Below are 20,631 nucleotides of genomic sequence, written 5' to 3'. Positions count from 1 at the left end.
GCATGTGGCAAGATTCAGACGCTAGCACTAAGTCTCTCAGTCTCCTTTCCTAATTATATATATACACAACAATAAATACATTTCTGTTTACTCCCAGTTTTATATTCAGTCCTGAATCAGTTACTATCCTTTTTTGGGCATTTTGAGTTCTTTATACAAATTGTAAGTAAATTGTAAGATGACATCACATGAATATAATTTAAAGTTTTGATTTTGAGATACATTATATACTATTCTTTTAAATAAGGGGTTGAGAGAAATGGTGTCAGCTGCATTTTCATGTGGCTTTGCATGAGGATTAAACATTATTAAACTGCTGGATATAATAAAACAAGTTGGCTTTTGCTTTAAGGATAGCCTATTTCATTCTTCTTTTGAAGGAAGGAAATAACTAATCCCTATGAGAAAATAGTGCTAAGAAAATATTTTTATTTTTCCAGGTATTGTGTTAAATAGATTATGTTTAAATATGTCACATATATTTTACTTACATAAACCTGTCTCAAAGTGTTATTTGTATATATTTCTTTGCTAACATTTTACCTTAACTATAATATTGATATCTATATGTCGATTCAAATTAAACTGTTTGCAGTCTGGTATACATACTTGATGACATAGCAAACTGCTATCAGTTTTTTGAAGAAGCAAATGTATTACTTTCTAAGAGAATGTTGTTCATACTTTCAGTAAGAGAATTGGGCTTTCTAGAAACCCAAGCTAAATATATATGCTTCTCCCCTTCTTACAGAATCCCAAGATAAGGATTCTTCATTAACTGCTGTTTCTGCCTGAAGCATAATGGGTCACTGTAGTATTTTGTGGTTATGAAAATAATACATCTCAAACTAAAAATCTAATATATTACAAAAATACATAATATAGGAAGTAAAAATTATTTCCTGCTGGTTCTCTACTCTAATAATCAAGTATTTTCTTCACATTAACTGATCAAGAAAATATGGAAACCAGTGACTAGATATGTCCATAAAATAAATACAATTATGAAGTTACTTGAAGCAATGTATAATTTTTTAATTTGGAGTTAGAAAATTTACTAGTTCCATGTTAAAGGTATTAAAGCTATTGAAAAGCAGTTAGCTGTTCAATAAATATAAATTTTTATTGTAATTAAAAATGGTTTGGCTTGTAGGGTTTAATGTTTTTGGCATTATTCTGGGTGACTGAAGTTTAGAAGAGAGTCTGTTTTATGGTGGGTTAAGGAAGATACAAGGAAAATTTTATGTTTTTTTAAATAGCTGTAGTCCCCTCAAATTGGCAAAGGTGGATTATAAAGATTTATGACAACAAAATATTGTATTTGTATTTTACCTAAAGTTGTTTTGTATTTCTAAATATAGATAATATACTGAGTTCATTTGTGGATAGTTTTACAAAAGCTGGACTAATGAAAGGTAAATGAACAGAACGAATACACATTAGAATTGTTGTAGATTAAGGTTTCTTCCCCTAAATTATTTAGGGGAAGTGTTGATAGCAGGGTCATTGCCAACTTTTCCAAGAGATAAGGTCAGTTGAGTTGTTATCCCCAGCTACTTCTTATTTGATTTAGCTATTTCTGAGTCTTTCTGATTTTTATTTTATTTTATTTTATTTTTTAGGTGCTGAGGGTGTAAATGGAGAAGAGTCAGTAAACCTCAATGATGCAGATGAAGGATTTTCATCAGGGGCTTCCCTCAGCAGTCAGCCATTTGGGACCAAACCATCTTCCTCTTCTCAGAGGGGAAGCTTAAGGAAAGTAGCAACTGGGCGTTCAGTCAAGGACAAAGAAACATCCTCTGCCATCAAATCCAGTGAGAGCCCTCGAGATTCAGTAGTTCGCAGGCAGTATGTGCAGCAACCAATGGATCTTAGTGTAGATTCAATTGAGCTGACACCGATGAAGAAACACCTGAGTCTGCCTGCTGGCCAGGTGGTGCCAAAAACCAATAGTTTAAGTCTAATCCGGACAGCCAGTGCTTCCTCAAGTAAATCATTTGACTATGTAAATGGCAGTCAAGCAAGTACCAGCATTGGGGTTGGCATTGAGGGAGTCACTAATTTAGCAGCTAACAATGCTAATCGATACTCAACTATCAGTCTACAGGAAGACCGGCTAGGTCAAGCTGGAGAAGGTAAAGAGCTCCTCAGCCCAGGAGCTCCTTTAACCAAGCAGTCTCGATCCCCAAGTTTCAATATGCAGCTAATATCCCAGGTGTAGTTTTGACATCCTCTCTCAACGTTCTGCTTATTTTTTAAACTGAACATTTCATTGTGTAAGAAGAAACTTCATCCCACATTGTGAAAGTATTTGTCATCGTAATCAGATTTGATTTAGTTTGGGTGTATTCATACTGTATTTTGTATGGAAACAGCAATAAGGTTTTTTTTTCCCCTTCCTGTATCTTCTCTTCACCTATTCCTTGTAAATGTGTTTGTGAAGCAGTATAAAATATGTGCATTTTCCATGCCTTCCTTTCTCTTTGGGTGATGTGCAATCCATCATAGGCTGATCGGTCCCATTTCAACACTGTGAGACTGAGTATACTTTAGAGGAAATGGTGTATGTGATCCCTATGAAATGATTCTTTGGCTTTCATTACAAAAAAACAAAAACAAAAAAACGGGTTTGTTCTCATAATCTATAGAACTATGAAAATTACTGGGTCATTCTTTTTTCTCTCTTAACCAGGAGTGCCTCAGAGATCCTGCTATGACTTTGGACTTCTCTGAGTCTGTGCAATCATTTTCTGGAGAAGCATGGGGAAAGGTGGTAGACTGCTGCACTTTTTCATTAAAATGAGGGTGGCTCTTCCCTCCTCCCCCATCTCTTTTATCTCGAGGACACAAATGTTCAATTACTGAGGCATTTAAATCAAGTTGTGGCCACCTTCATTGGAGGGTAGGGCTCTAAGTTGATTGTGTAATTAATTGATAATGCACTTTCTCAATGGCTCTATAGTCATTATTAACATGCCTTCCCGCCTCCCTACAGGGACATAAGGTCATTTCTGTCCTTCAAGTTTGAACAACTAACAAATCAGAGAATCCAAGGGGCATGTTCTATTTCCCAGGAATGACTGACACTTTGGTGCTGGGTTTTTGTGGGGGGAGGGGCTGGTTTTTGTTTAGCTTGTGTGGGATTGTGTGTGTGAGGGGAAATTTTGATTGGTTTTCTTTCTTTTCCTTTGTGAGCTGATGATGACTGAAGTAGAACAAGTACGTCTTCAGGTAAAGAAAGGGATTTCTCAACCTACTTTCTGTGATGTCAGACAATTGAAGAAACCCTTTCAGCTGCTTTCTAGATGTACCTAAATTCAGTCAGATATTTTAGATTAAGAAACCTGAAGTCCTGGTAGATCATATACTCCAAGGAAATACATCAGGGACAGATAATTGGCTGAAAACACTGACGCTTCAATGTGACACATTTTTATAGAACATTTTTACCAGGGGGTACTGACTTGATTTCTCCTACAAGGACCACACTGCCTTTGTGTTTAATGTAATGCAATTTGTGTACCTTCTAATCACATATCTGCAAAACTTTCTCATTTTTATAAAACTTTAGAATCATGCCAGTAAGCTAAATGTTGAATGTATGTAAAGTAGCATTTGGTAACTGTGCTACAAAAATGCATTATTGGTTAAAAAAATAAATTTAGTTCAGATTTGGTTGGGTAGATTTCATCATGACCTCTTCTGGGTCTCAGGCTCTAATGCTTAACTGAAATAGAAGAGAATATATTTGGTGTTTGAAAATCAGTATATTGTGACTTGAACTGCTATGTGTTATCCTTCCACAGAATACATCAGAGGTATTAGTGCTTTGTACATTTAGACATTTTTATTTTATTATTGTGAAAGAAAAATAAACGGAATTTATAGAAAGCAAGTATTCTCCTAATAACAAAGTTTAAAATTTTATCTCTACCAATTAAAATTATAGTAGATTTTGATAAATAAAATAACCAGAAAAATGCCCCTTATTTTTTTCACACCTATAAATCTACCCCCTCCTTTTTTGATTCTAAGGTGTTTTTTTTTGTTTTTTAAGGAATTTTCTGTTAGAATCTTTATAAGAACAATGAGATGCTTGTTTGAATTTGGTTGTCTGGAACATTGTTCAGCTTATGTTAAAGTGGTAAACTATAACCTAAACTAGTATCTACAACATTGCCAAAGTCTGGGGTAAAGCTAAAAGTTGACAAATAGAAATTTATTGGGGTGTGTGTGTGTGTATATGTGTGTGTATGTGTGTGTATGTGTGTGTATGTATATATCACAAAGACGTATTTTACTTTTTCTAATTTAAGGAGATACCAGATAAATGAATTAAATAAAAAGTAGCCAAAATAAATGAGGAGTAAAGATCTGTAACATACTAAGGAAAGCAAAGTTTCAGGTATGAAAGGAAAAGAACATTGTGCTTACCAGGGAACAAGAGGTTAGCCATGGCTGAAGGTCAGTTACTTTTATGGCAGAAATGCCGAGTTGATTTAGGAGGCTGAAGGATTGTTTTTAATTCAACAAGTTGTGCATTTATTGGCATCTAAATCTCGCATGCTTTTAGTTAAAGCACACACACAAAAATACCAAATAATACCAAATTACAGCAAAAGCTGTAATAAATATTATAAGATCTGTCTGGTTTGTTAAAAATCTTATACCTGAAAAGTTGGTTTTGAAAACTTTCAACTTAGAGGATTTCGTTTATCTATGTGTATATACGTATGTATTTTTGTATGTATACATAACCCATTGATATTGAATGACCCTGTAACCTTCGTGTTCCATTCTTTTAAGTGATGTGATTTGGCCCCAATGGGGAAAATTTTCATTTAGTTCAAACTTTGCATTCAGCATTTTAGAACAGAATTCCTGTGCAAGATATAGTTAAAATGGAATGAGTTAGTTTAACAAACCATAAGTCAAATTTTCTAAGAGATTTTTTTATATTCATTTGCATTATTTACTGGCATTTAAAGTGGTTCCCAGAGACACAACAGGTGTTAACAGATATATGCCAGCAATATTCATACTTTATCTTTTAACAGCCTTTTGTTTTATATTTCCTAACTTCCATTAAAAAACAAAAAAAAGTCCTCTCATTTATGGAAAAACTAGATAGGGAGAAAATACTTGTTTTCTATAATAAAATAATTTGATTGATGCCATCTATACCAGGTTGGATTAAGAAATACAAAGAAATAACTGAAGGTTTTGGGAACTCGTCTCTCTCTGTGACATTTGTTTGAAATCATGTTATTAGAAAGCAAACTAAAATGTAAAGTGAAAAGTTAACTTAGAAATAAGATTTTTAAATATAAAAATATTTTAGAAGCTAGAGGGGAAATGGTTCTAATGTGAAATCCTGACCCCTACCCCTCTGATTATTCTTCTGTGCCTATTTATTATAGAGTCAGAATTTTTGTGTTAGCAGAGATCCTAGAGATAATCTTGCTAGTCTCCTAATACCCCCATCCTCATATCCATCCTCAGGAAACTGAGACTCAAAAAGTTTGTGACGTGATCAAAGTCACATAACTAAGAAGCAGAGCCAGAATCAAACTCCTGTCTCCCATCAAATGCATGTTAACACCCCACTGCCCCCCTTTTCTTGTACTATGGTAAAAGTGTTATGTAACACTTCATTTCAGCAGTTTTTGGACAGTTTTGGTCTAGTAGTTGGTGAATACAGCACATTAAGTATTAAATCCAGGAAAAATGTAGAGTACTAACATAGATGGGAAAGTGTTGGAAATGTAGGTACCTATACCACAGATATAAGGATAGATACATTTTTCTTATTCTAATTTATGCCTTACTATTTTCTTCCACATAACAGTTGTATGCTGCCATTTTATAGTTAATTATATTGCTGGGAATTTATTTAAATGCAAAAATAAACGCAATGAAATGGCTTTCATCAGTGTTTCTAGCTCTTTTAAAGTACTTTTTGAATCTGGCAGCTTTCAGTCTCCTAGTATATTGCACAATGGAGTTTTGCACAATGGAGTGCACAGTCTTTGCAAAGATTAAATTTGATTCCATTTATTTCTAATGTCAAAAGAGATTGAACCTTACTTGTGCTTAGAGCAGATAGATTAAAAACAATATTTTCTTATGTGATTGAAAAAGGTTTGTAGTGCAAAGCTTATGGTTCCGTAATGGAGTGGTGACCATCATGCCATTTAAAGTGTATATACCATGTGCAATGTCTTAAATGTGGTAGTCTCATCTACATAAACTCAGTATTTCCAACCTATATTCTCAAATTCCACTTAGTAGCTTTAAATTAATTATAATTATTTATTAGACACTGGAATACTGAGAATAACTTCTGTCAGATTGTTTTGTTTGCACTATATTTGTGAATATTTTAACGAAGTGGGGTGTTTTTCCTACCTCACTTTGTGAGGTTTTTGTGGGTCCATTTTTGAGTACTTCAGTTGTTGACAATCAGTTGTCTCGTTTAATTCTCTGCATGTTTGTTTGTAAGTAAAAAAGATTAGTATGTGTCTTTAGGGTATAGTACACTATTTATACAAACACTGGCAAGGAGAATCTCTCCATTTCTTATCTTGGAATATAAAGTAAGTTTTATTTTTTTTCAATCAGTATTTCAGTTACATATTTCCTTTTCAGTTTAAAAATGTTTAACAGGTCGTGCCAGTGGTTGGAAAATCTATAAGAATTTTAGAGCAACTTTTCTATACTATGGCTATGTTAAACAGTCTGAACATGATAGTTTTTATCTTTCAAGTTGAATGATTATTGTCATGTTTCAAACCACTAAGTCGGTTAAGACATTTATTTGTAATACTTTCATTTTTTTTAAAGTGCTTTTTAGAAACAACTTGTTTGAAAACCAACTAGATATTATCGATAACTTTAAATATTAACGTATTTGCCAGATTATAAGATGGAATGCAGTGTAAAATTGTTAACAGTGCTAATAAAATCATAGTTACTAGATTGGTACAATTTCCCATTGCCAAGGTGATTATGTTGATTAATGTAAGACATAAATTTTAGTATTACCTGTATTGTATACCTAATGAGTATATCATATTGGAACTGACCATACATAGGAAATACTATTCATAGAGTCAACCAATGTGCACTTAAACTATATTAGATTTTTATTGGTGCCAGAAATTTGTGTGGTGATCCCAAGCCATGAGAATTAGAGGAATCATCATCACCCAAACTTCTCCTGCCCATGTAGGCACATTCCTTCTAAACCTGACAATAAAAACCACATTTTGGTAACTTCAGTCTGTTTAGTGTTTTTGTATTCTTAGCTATTGGTCACATTAGAAAGGTAGGAATGATCTGAAATGTTAATAACTGGCAGCATAGTACAGAAATCTAAGTTCTGTGTTTTGCTTCAGAATTTTGAGAAAATGTTTACAAATTAAGGCACATTGAGATGTCTGCTGTTATGCTATTATGTTTAATATAGATTTTACCAAAAAAATAGAATTAGGTGTAGCTTCAAGTATAAATGAGTCTTTTAAAACAATTGTGTATCTGGAAGGAGGTTTAATAAAGAAATTCTTCTATTTGCATTTTCAAAGAGAAATGAACAGTGTGCAGTTCATCCCCAACTACGGAATTGATATCAATCTGGTTTGCTGTGTTTGAGTGTCAACAGCTCTGTTAATTTTACATCAGAAGAAAGTCTTTACATCTTCATTGATTACAAAATTTACCAAAGAAAACTATTAACCAAATATAATTTTTAAAGTACCTAACTGTTAAGGAATGAGGCCCCTTTAACATAAAGGATTGCTTTCTAACCTTGGGGGAAATAGATACTAAAATATTCTTTGATCTGGAGCATAGATATACATTACCTAGAAGATTCCATTTGAGGTTTTCTTATGTCAGTAAAGTGTCAACATTTACACTTCCAACAAAAGGACCAGTTAAAGGTTAAGTCCAAGTATTATTGCTATGGCACATTTTAATGCCTTGTTAACTCAAATCAAGGACTCTATTTATCAGTATTGAACAAAAAAGGGAGGAAGTTCCTAAAATTGGTATATTGTATGATATTGTGACTTTTTGAAAGTAAAATTGAGGGGGAAGTTATGGAAATGCACCTTTTCACATGGACAATGGTAATTCTAATCAGTATGATATGGGCTAAAATAGTATGTTTGTTATATAATTTATGTACGTGATCACTCTGGGTGTTGTTTTCTTTGCAGAAAAACATAATAAGGTTAAGAAAAGCTAAATTACTCATTTTTAAAAATATATAGGCCAGTAAAAACTAAAGAATTTACTTAAACTATTAAATAATGATTGTTTTGGAGAATATTAAATGTAATTGTGTATTAACTGATGTTCTAAACAGGTTCTGTGTATTATTTTTTTCATGTCAGCAGGTTGTTAAAAAGTAATGAATGTATTGATCTTGGAAAGAGATGATAGGCCTTCTAACAATTAAGTAATGTAGGTTTGTGGGTTTTATCATCCTTACTGAATTGAGAGATAATGCTCAATGCTCCATGTGTTTTAAAATATTTGTAATAAGTTCATCAACTACTTTATAGGGAATCTTTTTTATTCTTATTCTAAAAATTATGCTGACTTTACATTCCGTTTAACTAGTTAAGTGAAACAGTATTTATGGTGCAAAGATCATTTTCTCATTATCTTCCTCTTAATTGGCTCTCTTAAGCTACAGTTTCTGATAAGTTTTTACTACTTTAGTATTATCTAGTCTGATCTGTCAAAACGGACATGTAAACAGGAAATACCCCACTTTCACATGTGTGTTTCATAAAAGGATATAGAATGTATAGGACAGCTCTTTTTTTTTTTTATCAGCATTAACCTGTATCTTGATATAAACTTCCAAAGCATTCAGACAATAGTGCTGGTGAAATTTAAATAGGATAGGCATGAAGAAAATATTCGTATGATCTCTATTGACTGATGTCCTTTCAGCTTAGGACTAGTGAAAACCTTCATATTTTTCAGAGCTGAAGAAAAACAAACACACATTTAAGATCATATTTATTGGTGCATGTAAGCCATTATCTTAACTGTCTTTCTGAACTGGTTAATGCTGTTGATTGTTGAAATGTGAAATGTAGTCACTGTTGACCTGTAAATATCTGCCAGAGATGAAACAATATTTTAAGGTATTGTAAATAAAGATGTATAAAATTCATTACCAGTCTGCAATGCAGAAACATATCTAAGATGTTAAATATTGTGTTTCTTGAGAGATGTGTAATTTTCCCCTAGATGTATCTAATTACATTAAGAATGTAAATTTTATTTTGTACAGTATAAAAATACAGCTTTATTTGGCTTTTGACTGGATTCCCCTGAGTTAATTTTATATCTTTTCTAAATTTCATACCTTAAAATGGTCCTTCATTGCATTTTTTTTCAAAGCCTGCCATTTTATTTATGTATGTCTGAATCTTTTATTTATATGGCACCCTATTAAATGAAGGCAGTTTATAAAATTAATTAGGTCAATCTATAAAACTACATATAGCACCATAAAATAAGTAAGAAATAACATGAAAGCAGGAGTGAAATTAATACATAAAATATGTGCCATATGTTTCTGTATGTTAAGACACAAATTTATCTCTGAACTGTGAAGCACCTAAATGAAGAGATAATTAAGATTGATTATTTGATTTTCAGATATCCTTAAGATAAAACAAATCAATTTCTCAGGGGTAGTAGTGAGATGTTAGAAAATTTTCTTTCCTGGGTCCTTTATAAAGAGGAGCCATCATTATTAGCAGTACTACCTACATTCTCTCCAGCAATGTGTTTTGAAACTCCCTGTTTCCTCACATTTACCAGCTATTTTTCTCTAATCATTAAGTTTTTTCAGCTTTCCCACACTGTTTTCTAAAGTAAACTTTAGCCTTCCCCTGGAACATGGGTTTGACGAAGGGCTAAACCCGGGCCCTTTTCCTTTCCCTTTTCAGGCGCTTCCTAGAAAAATTTCTCTTTTACTTTTTTCCAATGGCTATTATTCCTTATTTATGGACCAAGGCTTTCTTCTTCCTTTTATTCAGATTCAAGCAATACAAAGCACATTAGGTTTCTATATATCTTGTTTATTATGACTTAATCCAAAATCACTGTTAGGGATTAGCCACAGTTCCAGAAGAGAATGGTTTAAGTCAACTCATCAAGACTGTTTTTTCCTACTTGGCTCTGGATCCACATTAGTTAGGAAAGATGAGATTCACCAGTTGACAGTTCCAATTTTTTCCTTTTATTAAAAATGTAACATTGCTTGTTTTGAAAACCTTAGACAAACACAGAGAAAGTACAAAAGGAAAAGTCATTAAGATATAATAAAATAGTGAATATTAATAAGATAGTGGAGACACTATCCCTCTACACATACAATTCTGGTCCAGATCACAGTATTTTATGGTCCAAAGATTCTTCCTACATGAATTAGCTAATAGCTAACATTTATTGGATGCTAGGATGTGCCAGGCACCGTTCTAAACACTTCATGAAGAAAATGAATTAATTCAATATTCAATACACCAGTGTCCAGTAAGTGCTATTACTCTCCTTTCATGAGAAAAGGAAATTTCATCTGTCCATGGTCACAGAGCTAGTAAGTAGTAGAGCTGGAATGGAACCCCCTCAGGCTCATGGACTTGTACACTTAACCATCATAAGATACTGCTTCACACAGTGTTGACTGTTCTCAATTATTAGTACATGTGCCCTATCCCAAGGCCAAGGCCCCTGTGGGGGATGGGAAGGAAGGGGGATTGGATCTCAGTAGAGCTAGATCACTAATAGGCAAACTAAATCCACAAATGAATCAAACCCTAATACCCTAAGCATCCATAGTTATAAATCAACTTTTCTCCTATATGTATACAATGGTTCTTGTTGTGTGCTATCCTTAATTATGTACCATTCTCAGGAAAAATGAGAAAATAGTCATTCTGTGGTTCATATGAGGAACCTCAGTTGAGAAAAGCTAGTTTAGACCATAATAAAGCAGAGGAGCCTGCCAAATATAAAACTATAAAATATTTTACATCTTGCCCCCAACACCCCGGAAAAAAGCTGCCAGGTAGTTTGGGATGAAATCAGAATTTTGTTGGATTTTCTTGCAATTATTTTATGATTGAATGTTATTTTTAAACTACATGGGAGAGGGTAAAAAGTCAAGTTTAGGGCCTTGAAAGATTTAAATTTGGCTCTGGGCCATAATTCAAATAGGCTGAATATAATCCAGAGAAACAGCCCTCATTTTGTTCAAGATGTTAACATTAGAAAGGGGTGGGACTGACTTCTCCTAATAGGACTTGATGGGCCAATCACTTTTGACACTATCTTAGGGAACAATGTTTAATACATTTTTGGAATGAAAATTTTTTATTTATGGCCAGGTTATGCTGACCAGTACAGCCTTAATTTCTGAATCATATAATTTAACCAAAAACACATTCAAAAAGATTTTTCATTGTCTCCAATATTCAGTAGGGATTTCCCCAAACAGTCTTTCCCCATTTCATCAAAATAAAATAATCACAGGAGTTTAAGAAATCTATAGACATTTATTTACAACTGTTATAAATCATGGCTTTATGCACATTGTATTACTTTCTGTATTAAAGATTATATTTTAAAACTAGCTTCCCAGGATTTGAATTACTATGTGTACATTTTTAAAGGTTACTCTGCCAAACCTTCCACTACTAATTTGGGTGAGCTTTCTAAGGGCCTCATCATCCCTGGTACAAAAAAATCCTGGAGATAAGGTAGGTTCTGGCTTACCGTATTCTCTTTTATACCGAGATGTTCAGAAATAATCACTTTTTCTCTCCTGAGCATGACTGAAATCAAACTGATACCTTAAATTCTTTGGGTAGAAATTGTTTGCTGAGGTATCTGCTACTGACATTGTAGAAAGAGAACGCGAATTCATTCCCATTATCTTTTGCTTCAGAAAAAGGTATTTAGAGAAACCAATGAACACTTTTAAAATTGCCTCAAGATAGACCGCTCAGCCCGCTACACTTCCGCAAACTTCCTCGGATCTATCCAATACTTCCTTCTCCCTTCCCCGGAAACGGAAAGAGGAAAGGAAAGGCCCAAACCCCAGCGCTTTGGGATTAGTTTTCCTCGGGTTTCTTAGTGGGCGGTGCTAGAAGGCCAGCACTGGCTGGCCAGCAGAGCCATCGCTCTCGCCCGACCTCACTTCCTATTGGTTTCCTGGGGCTCCGCCCTCTGCGCAGGGCGGGAGATTCGGTGTTCAGCAACACGCCTGCAGTCCCCCGCCGGCTTCCGTGGCACCCCGGTCGACCCTGCCGCTCTGCGACCCTGCTCTGACACCGCTCCCAAGAATTTGGCCTTCCCGGGGGCCGAAGCCGCTTTCCCTGCCGCGACCATTCAGCGGGGTAGCGTCGGGGAGGAGCCAAGCTGCTGGAGCCGCACCAGGTGGAAACCTAGTGGTGCGTGGTGGAGCACCGGGGCAGCCTGCCTCCCTCTTCTGCTTTGCTCGGAGCTTGTGAGGTGAGTCCAGATGCACACAGCTCCGCTGGCGAGCTGGGGCGCTCGTATCCCCGGGATTCCCGTCGGCGCTCGGGGCAATCCCACCCTAGGCTGTCCCCAACCGCCGCGGGCACTAGGACCCCTGGCTGGCGGAGCGCAGCTAACTGGTCCGCGGCGTGAGGCCCGGACCGAAGTCTGTAAATACTTGTTGGGAGGGAGAGGCTCCCTTTGGAAAGACCACCTGTCTGTCCAGCTGTGATAGGCCTCTGTGCAAGGAACGCCTGTTACCAATATATTTGTTTCACGGCGTAAAGAACCTTGTGATTATAAAGAGACAAATGCAAAAATCTATAACGAACGAAGTCAAGTGTCCTGGGAGAGGAGCAGGTACAATGAGGGCTGAAGAGGAGATCTCCCAGAACTACCACTGGGGCGAACCCCTTTGATGTGATCCCAGCCTGGGAGCTCCAAATGAACCCTGATAACTGAACAGTCACCCTGGGACAATGGTTATAAAATGTTGATAAACCAAGCTGTTTTGGTGGAGCTTTTTGAATTAAAAGGATGTTGATGCATTACTTGTCGTTTTACCATTAAAATCCTAATAGAACCATCACACCTTCCCCTAGTTAAATTGCAATCTGAAGAAAGATAGCATGGCCCTACAACTTGTATAATGGCACTGCATAAAAAATGGACATCATTCATTCATCATTTATTTAGCAGTTTTTCTGATAGATGTTAGGTGAGATAAAGAGATGTACAAGAGATCTGTATGGTTAAGCTGAAGTTTAAAGTAAAAATATCCATAATAGGAAACATTTAATTAGCATTTTCATGTGCCAAGCACAGGATTTTATTTAATCGTCGCAACTTTGTCCAAAGTCACACAGTTATTAAGATCAGAACCCAGGTTTATCTAATATTAAAATCGGTGCTTAAGTTTACTAACCTATACCCCATTTTTAAAAGGATTGTTTTTAAAATTTGCAGTAAATCTTTTATTTGCTCTCAAAGGATGTATTGCTGTTAACACTCATTTAGTGCTGCTCTATTGGCTTAACTCCTTGAAAGGAGTCCACTTAAGAGTAAGCACCCAAGACAGTACCTTGAAGAGTAAATGGTCACTAAATATTTGCATTTTATTGTATGATTGCTGGGCAGTGTTTTTGCAGAAATTCTTGGAGAAAATGGAAAGTTTTTTCCCCCGAGGTCTTTGCATAAATTTCTTCACTTTGGTGATTCTCTGCTATATAATAGATGCCTTAACATCTGGAAAAGAAAATGACATATAAATGCATTGGACAACAAACAATATTTAAATCAGGCTGACTGTCTGGTCAATTCTTATGTAAAATACCATAGGGAAATTGCCTAGGACAAAACTCGGTGTCTAGAATGTTTGTTTTTAAGTTTTCCTTGAAAATCTTCCCCCCCCCCCCGCAGAAACTACTAAACTTTTGCTAATGAGAATTATGTAACTGACCATTACTTCTTGTACACTTTGATTGCCAGGAAGCTTAAAGCCAGAATTCTTCCTATGATTTTATTTTCTGCTTGTCTTTATATTTTCCCTGATCCAGACTCCCTCTTGGTGTTAATAGTTTATCACTTGTTTTATTGCATTTGCTTATTGTCATGGCTTCACATCCTTTGTAGAACACAGCAGTGTATAATTTGAAATAATGTAGATGATGCTGCATCTGGCCATGCTCTTAACGGTATGCTTATAGACCTGGTGATGTTTAACCGAATGAACTGGAAACCTAGAGGAACTACAGAAGTCTTTGGATAGTTGAACTGCCATGTGGGAAAATGGTTAAGCATGTTATAGTTTCCAGAGGTCAAAGCAAGCATTTAGGATAATAGGTTTATATTAAATGGCAGGAGAAGTGTGGTGTGATAGAATCATTAGGGACTTTGTAATCAGTTAAACTGGGATTTCAGCCCTAATACACACTCTAATTGTGTAAATTTGGGTGAGTAATTTAATATTTAATTCCGTTTACTCATCTGTGAGTAGGGAGAATTATATGTACAGAGGTCGCCAAAAGAATGTATACACATTTTAAGAAAGGAAAACTGTATTACAATTTTAATACTCAGTATATGCCGATAACAAAAGGTGAATACAAGTCATGTTTGACTTCTGCAATTACTAGAGGTGCTCAAAATGGTTACCATCAGCGTCCAGACACTTCTGATTACAGCAAACTACTGCCTGAGCAACATTGACCAAAGTGCCCACTTGTATACATTTTTTTAGTACCCCCAACGTATACTCTGTGGTGTGTGTGTGTGTGTGTGTGTGTGAGTGTGTGTGTATAATTACCTCAAAGAATCTGAGGGTTTAATAATCTGGTACACATAAAAGTGCCTAAAACAGTGCCTGACAAACAGCTCCTCAAAAAGCTTTATTTTATATAGATATAAAGAAATTGTAAGTTTATTTTATACATATGTCATGTAGATACATTAAACTTTTCCCCTAATATACCTAAATTCCTATAATAAAAAGTAGTATCATGACTAGAAAGATGACCCAAAAGGATATGTTCTCCTGACAATGGTCATATAAATTAGAGATGAAGTGTTATCTTTATACACAAAGTATAAACCTAATAGAATGGTTGTGAGGATTAAATGAGAATACACATAGAATTTTCAAAACTGTGTCTAGCACTATGTAAATAAGTGCTCAAATTTTGGCTTCCTCCCTCTACCCATTTCCCCTCCCCCATCCAGATCTCAGTCTCTAAGGTTTAAGGTCTAAGGACCTTAGACATAAGGAACTCTAAGATCCCAAAATGGCAGTGGTCATTTTGCCCTTTACCATGCCATCATACCTTTGGCTTTGTAAGAACTGCATTTATCTCTTCATCTTGTTTGTTAATGAACTTCCTTGGTTGCTTTTGTTTTTCTATTAGCTGACACTGAGTTTTTTTTTCCAATTACAGGCAACTCTACCTGAATTTTCCAGGTGCAGAATGTGTAGTACCTTTAAAGGTAAATGGAAACTAAGACAAATAATTTAAGTGTGCTAGTTACAAAAGAAAACTTGGCAACACTTAGTAAGTTATCTGCATGAAATAACTGACTCATGAGGGACACAGTCAGTAGTTCTTGTCAGGAGAAAAGGAAATACTAGGATTTTGAAAGAGAAAAGAATTTTTTGGGTAAACTGATTAGCTGGCACCTAATTGGACTCATCGTTAATTAATTTGAGGTTATTAGTATTATTAGTTCTGCAGCTAAATTTTGTCAGAGTAGCCAGGGTTGATTAAGCTTTTGCCTGCCAAACTCAAGTTTGCTCAGTGAAGAACTGACTCTGAAGTACTGGAAAAATTTGTGCTTACTATTTAGTTACCAAGACACCTAAAACGCCATATTCATATTTGTAAAGTTGTTTGGTAAGCATCCAATAATAGTAAAGGGAGGTGCTTGAGGATTATTGGATTCATACTTGGTACACCATTTGCAATACACATACTTGTAAATGGACTATATCTTTCTAGTAAGCAGATATTTAAAACCACCAAACCATCATTCTTTGTTTGGTTTCCCATTTTCTAAACTCATGTATTAACCATTCCTTTTCTGGTACTGTTGTTATTCTGTAGATTGGTTAGAGCTTTCTTTATGGGCAGAATTGTTTTCTTGTTATTTCATTTTAGTTGCCTTGATTAGATTTGGCTTTTTCCAAATCTCAGAGACACCTCTTTCATTTTTCAGGTAAAGAATTGTTACCTATTGTCAAAAACATGACATTAATACAATAATGTATATTTTTCATACTTAAAAAAGACTTTTTAAAATGTTATACAAATCTATGTATTCATTATGTGAATGTTTACTTTATTTGGCTGTTGAGAAGAATTTTTTATTACTTTTGAGTGTTTCATTGCTTTGTTTAGGTTGGCAATGACGAATAAACTGGAAGTAATGGAAGACAAGATGCTGGAGGTTCAGTTTGTTGGAGATGATGATGTTCTTAATCACATTCTTGATAGAGAAGGAGGTACTGAGTGATTACACAATTGAAGAGATACCTTTGTAATGATTACGTCACTTTTTAAAATATTGTAATCTTCTATTTTGAACATATAGCATAAAGTATTTGATCTAGTAGGACTAAATAAAAACTGCTTTAATTTTTAATTTATTCCTTTCAAACTTTGTTGAAAATTAAAAATAATACAGCCCAATCTAAAATGAAATGCTCAGTAGTAGTGGTAAATAACTAACCATTGTAATTAAAATGTGTAATTATTTTGATCTCCAAATATACATACTTTCAAATTTTTTGTTTTTTGTTTTTAACTTAGTTGTATAAACTCTGGAAGAGTGGTCTGTACTTGAATCAAAACTGGATTTTTTTCCATCTTTGAAGTAATGACAATATAAGTAGTATAGTTTGTCTACTTATTTAAATGTGATGTTTAGAAAGAGTTTATACCTGTCAAGTTCTAATTCTTTGAATGTTCCTATAGGAGTTAAATTAAAAAAGGAGCGACCTCAACTTTTGGTCAACACAAAAAAAATAATAAAGAAGCCAGAATATGACTTGGCGGAAGATGACCAGGAAGTCTTAAAAGATCAGAACTGCTTGCAAGTTTTAGGACAAAATGTTCAAGGTATTTGAAGAGGGAAGGGGAATGGACACTCATATTTCTGCTCATAGCCCAAATTACTTTGCAGGATATGTAAAAGTAGTCTCGTAGGTGCGATAGCATTTTTTTCTAATTTTTTTTAATTGTAAATACACATAACATGAAATTTACCATTTTTTTCTCATCGTTACCATTTTTTTTTGAAAGATTTTATTGGGGAAGGGGAACAGGACATTATTGGGGAACAGTATGTACTTCCAGGACTTTTTTCCAAGTCAATTTGTTGTCCTTTCAGTCTTAGTTGTGGGGGGCGCAGCTCAGCTCCAGGTCCAGTTGCCGTTACGGCAAACTTGTGGTTGAGAGCCCACTGGCCCATGTGGGAATCGAACCGGCAGCCTTTGGAGTTAGGAGCATGGAGCTCCAACCGCCTGAGCAACCGGGCCGGCCCCACTTTTACCATTTTTAAGTGTACAGTTCAGTTATATTAAATACATGTATAATATTGTGCTACCATCACCGACATCCATCTCCTACAAGATTTTTCTTTGCAGTTCTTTTTTTTTTTTGCAACCAGTCCTGCATTTATTTTTAGAAAGATTCTACAGACTAACCACTCTAAAGTTATTTCTAAGATATTTATATTTTTTTAACTAATTTGGAATACTTTCATAAAGTAAGTAATTTCATTATTACCTTTATCTTTTTTACATAAATAGTTAAAAGGAGCATTCTAAGAAATAATGTTGTTCCAACCGAGATATGCCAGATTCCTGCTAAATTATACTCAAAATTTTGTAGGCTTGAATTATATTTTAGTTGGGACTTAAGGAGCACAAATTATATTAGGGTGCAAGGAGCACAGGTCTACTCAAGTTGGTTTAAAAATAAAGGTCAAGGAACGAAATCACTATTATTGGGCACTAGGAGTATTGCAGCTAGGACCACATTAAAAACGGAGGGACTTGGCTTTCACGACCTCCTAGTCCCCCTCATGCCATCTCTTGAATCTGTTCTGTTCTCTCTTTGCCACCTAGCTCCCTCGTACATATTTTTTACTCTGTCAGACTTAGCTTATAAATGGCCATCATGACTACTCCTGACCTTTTTGTCACTTCTTGAATCATAATGCTTTTGGTTTTGTTCCAGTGTTAAATGACATGATATGAAAAGTGACCACTGTCTCTCAATAGGCTTAGTGGGCAGGGTAGATTCTCTGAAAAGTTGCCAACTAGAATGTTGACATTTTTAGGGCATACTCTAAATAGAGCTTTGGATTCTTGACGACCTATTTATGCTAGACCTAAGAAGAGGTTGAAAGCAATAGTTAAGAAAAAAGAATATTTTCTTAAAAATTATTTCTTATTGTAAAAGTAATACATATTTGTAGTAGAAACTCAGTGCTTTCTACCTTTTTCACCTAATAGCACCCACAGCAAATAATATTTGGAGGCACATTGGAATCAATGGAGGAGAATGCTCCAAACTAGGGACAAACGAAACTCTAGGGCTTCTGAACCCTATTCCCACCTACTCTGCAGGCCCTGACTGGCATCCTCAAAGGCCTAATAGGATTAGTATTCAGCACATCTCTTACCCATACCTTTAATTTCTGTACACTGGTTGGGAAGTTTTGCCTTAGAGCAGTGTTTCTCGACCGTTTTTTTTTTTTAATCATCCCCTGAAGGAGCCTTTTTAGACATTTTCTCTTAATCACCCCCATCCATGAAATTTTAATGCAACATATATGCTATACATCTGTTTATGTACTATGACCCTTTGGAGCACCACAGACCATTGTAACATCTAAGATGTTTTTCACACGCCCCCTCCCACCAAGAGCCAATTTTCATTCCATGAGAAGCAATATTGTTCATGTTGAGAATGCACGCTTTAGAGAACATGGAACTATTAACAATTTGGTGTGTAGCTTCTCTCTCTCTGTATATCCATTCATACACATGAGCTGTGTCAACAGTCTGTTGAGTCCGGGAAGTGGAGCTGTTCATTTGGCTGTAGGCATGTACAACAGAGGAGCTTGTCACTTATAGTTAAGTCTTGCGATGTGACTCTTGTTTTGATTTGTTTTTTGTCTTGTTTGCCAAAATATGTTTGGGGGTAGAGAGTGGTATTCCAGATAAGGTGTAAGAAAGAAAGTTTTCTTTTTAACTTTTTTTTTCTGGAGAAGAAATAGTGATGTCTGTCACAGTCTTTAATCTTATTTATATATTGAACAATAGGCTTCTGTCTAGTCTTTTATTATAAACAGAAAACAAGTATTGTTTTTAAAACAGAGGGACATTTGACAAAGAATCTTTAGGAATTGTTAAAAAAGAAAAAAACTTTTCAACAAGGATCTTTAAATACTTTACTAATTAATCCCTTACTATTGAAGTGTGAGCTGTTTCTTAAAAGCAACACATCTTGACATGTGTGGCATAATTCTCATCATCTATTAATGCATCCCATCTAGAGAAAAATCATTGCATGGATATGCTACGTGCTCTCAGGCATTAAAAAGAAGAACAGTTTGTCTTATCAGTGTTTCTTTTGAACACTTGCTTTGTTTTTTCATCTATTTTTAAAAATTGTAAAATGTGGGGATTGGGGGTGGAAGATGAGGGTAAGGGGGACCAAATATATAGTGATGGAAGGAGAACTGATTCTGGGTGGTGAACACACAATGGGATTTATAGATGATGTAATACAGAATTGTACACCTGAAATCTATGTAATTTTACTAATAAATGTCACGCCAATAAATTAAAAAAGAAATTGTTAAATGTGCATAACAAAATTTATCATCTTAACCATTTTTAACTGTATAGTTCAATATTAAGTACATTCACATTATTTTGCAACCAATCTCCAGAACTCTTTTCATCTTACAAAACTGAAATTCTGTACCCATTAAACAACTCCCCAATCCCCCTAGAGTCTGGCAACTACCATTCTACTTGATTTCTCTAGGAATATGACTACTGTAGGTACCTCATATAAGTGCAATCATACAATATTTGTCTTTCTGTGACTGGCTTATTTCACTTAGCATATCTTCAAGGTTCATCCATATTGTAGCATGTGTCAGAATTTCCAGTTTGAGGATAAATAATATTGCATTATATGTATATACCACATTTTGTTTATTTATTTATCTGTCAGTCGACATTTGGGTTGCTTTGACCTTTTGATTATTGTGAATAATGCTGCTATAAACATGCATGTACAAATATCTCTTTGAGACCCTGATGTGAATTCTTTTGGATATATTCCCAGAAGTGGAATTACTGGATCATATGGTAATTCTATTTTTAATTTTTTGAGGATCTGCCATACAATTCTCCACAGTGGCTATAGCAATTTACATGTCTACCAACAGTGCACAGGGTTTCAATTTCTCTATAGCCTCACCAACACTTGTTTTCTGGTTTTATTTTTTTTTCATAATAACTATCATAATAGGTGTGCAGTGGTAGTATTACTTCCTTTTAAATTTAACATACTG

The 20,631-nt window shown here is 34.9% G+C and overlaps 2 protein-coding genes across 10 annotated transcripts in view; both read left to right on the top strand.

The window, feature by feature from the left end:
* The window catches only part of HYCC2 (hyccin PI4KA lipid kinase complex subunit 2), a 68,930-nt gene extending 63,812 nt beyond the window's left edge, over positions 1-5,118 (top strand). For 4 of the 8 annotated variants that reach the window (XM_081051886.1, XM_081051887.1, XM_081051888.1 and 1 more), the window contains one exon: positions 1,623-5,118. In XM_081051886.1, the coding sequence (XP_080908012.1) occupies positions 1,623-2,221 (599 nt within the window). In that variant the 3' untranslated portion in view covers positions 2,222-5,118. The remainder of the gene's footprint in view (positions 1-1,622) is intronic. The other 4 variants (XM_081051890.1, XM_081051891.1, XM_081051892.1 and 1 more) reach the window with 1 other exon arrangement.
* A 7,134-nt stretch (positions 5,119-12,252) lies between these two features.
* The window catches only part of ORC2 (origin recognition complex subunit 2), a 38,186-nt gene continuing 29,807 nt past the window's right edge, over positions 12,253-20,631 (top strand). The window contains exons 1-4 of one of the 2 annotated variants that reach the window (XM_081051190.1): positions 12,253-12,540; positions 15,477-15,525; positions 16,434-16,537; positions 17,010-17,153. In XM_081051190.1, coding sequence (XP_080907316.1) covers positions 16,441-16,537; positions 17,010-17,153 — 241 coding nt within the window. In that variant the 5' untranslated portion in view covers positions 12,253-12,540; positions 15,477-15,525; positions 16,434-16,440. The remainder of the gene's footprint in view (positions 12,541-15,476; positions 15,526-16,433; positions 16,538-17,009; positions 17,154-20,631) is intronic. The other variant, XM_081051191.1, reaches the window with a different exon arrangement.

Source organism: Rhinolophus hipposideros, assembly GCF_964194185.1.
Source record: "Rhinolophus hipposideros genome assembly, chromosome: 6".
Classification (NCBI taxonomy): Eukaryota; Metazoa; Chordata; class Mammalia; order Chiroptera; family Rhinolophidae; genus Rhinolophus; species Rhinolophus hipposideros.
Note: the sequence above shows the minus strand (reverse complement) of the source record. Positions and strands in the feature narration are given on the sequence as shown.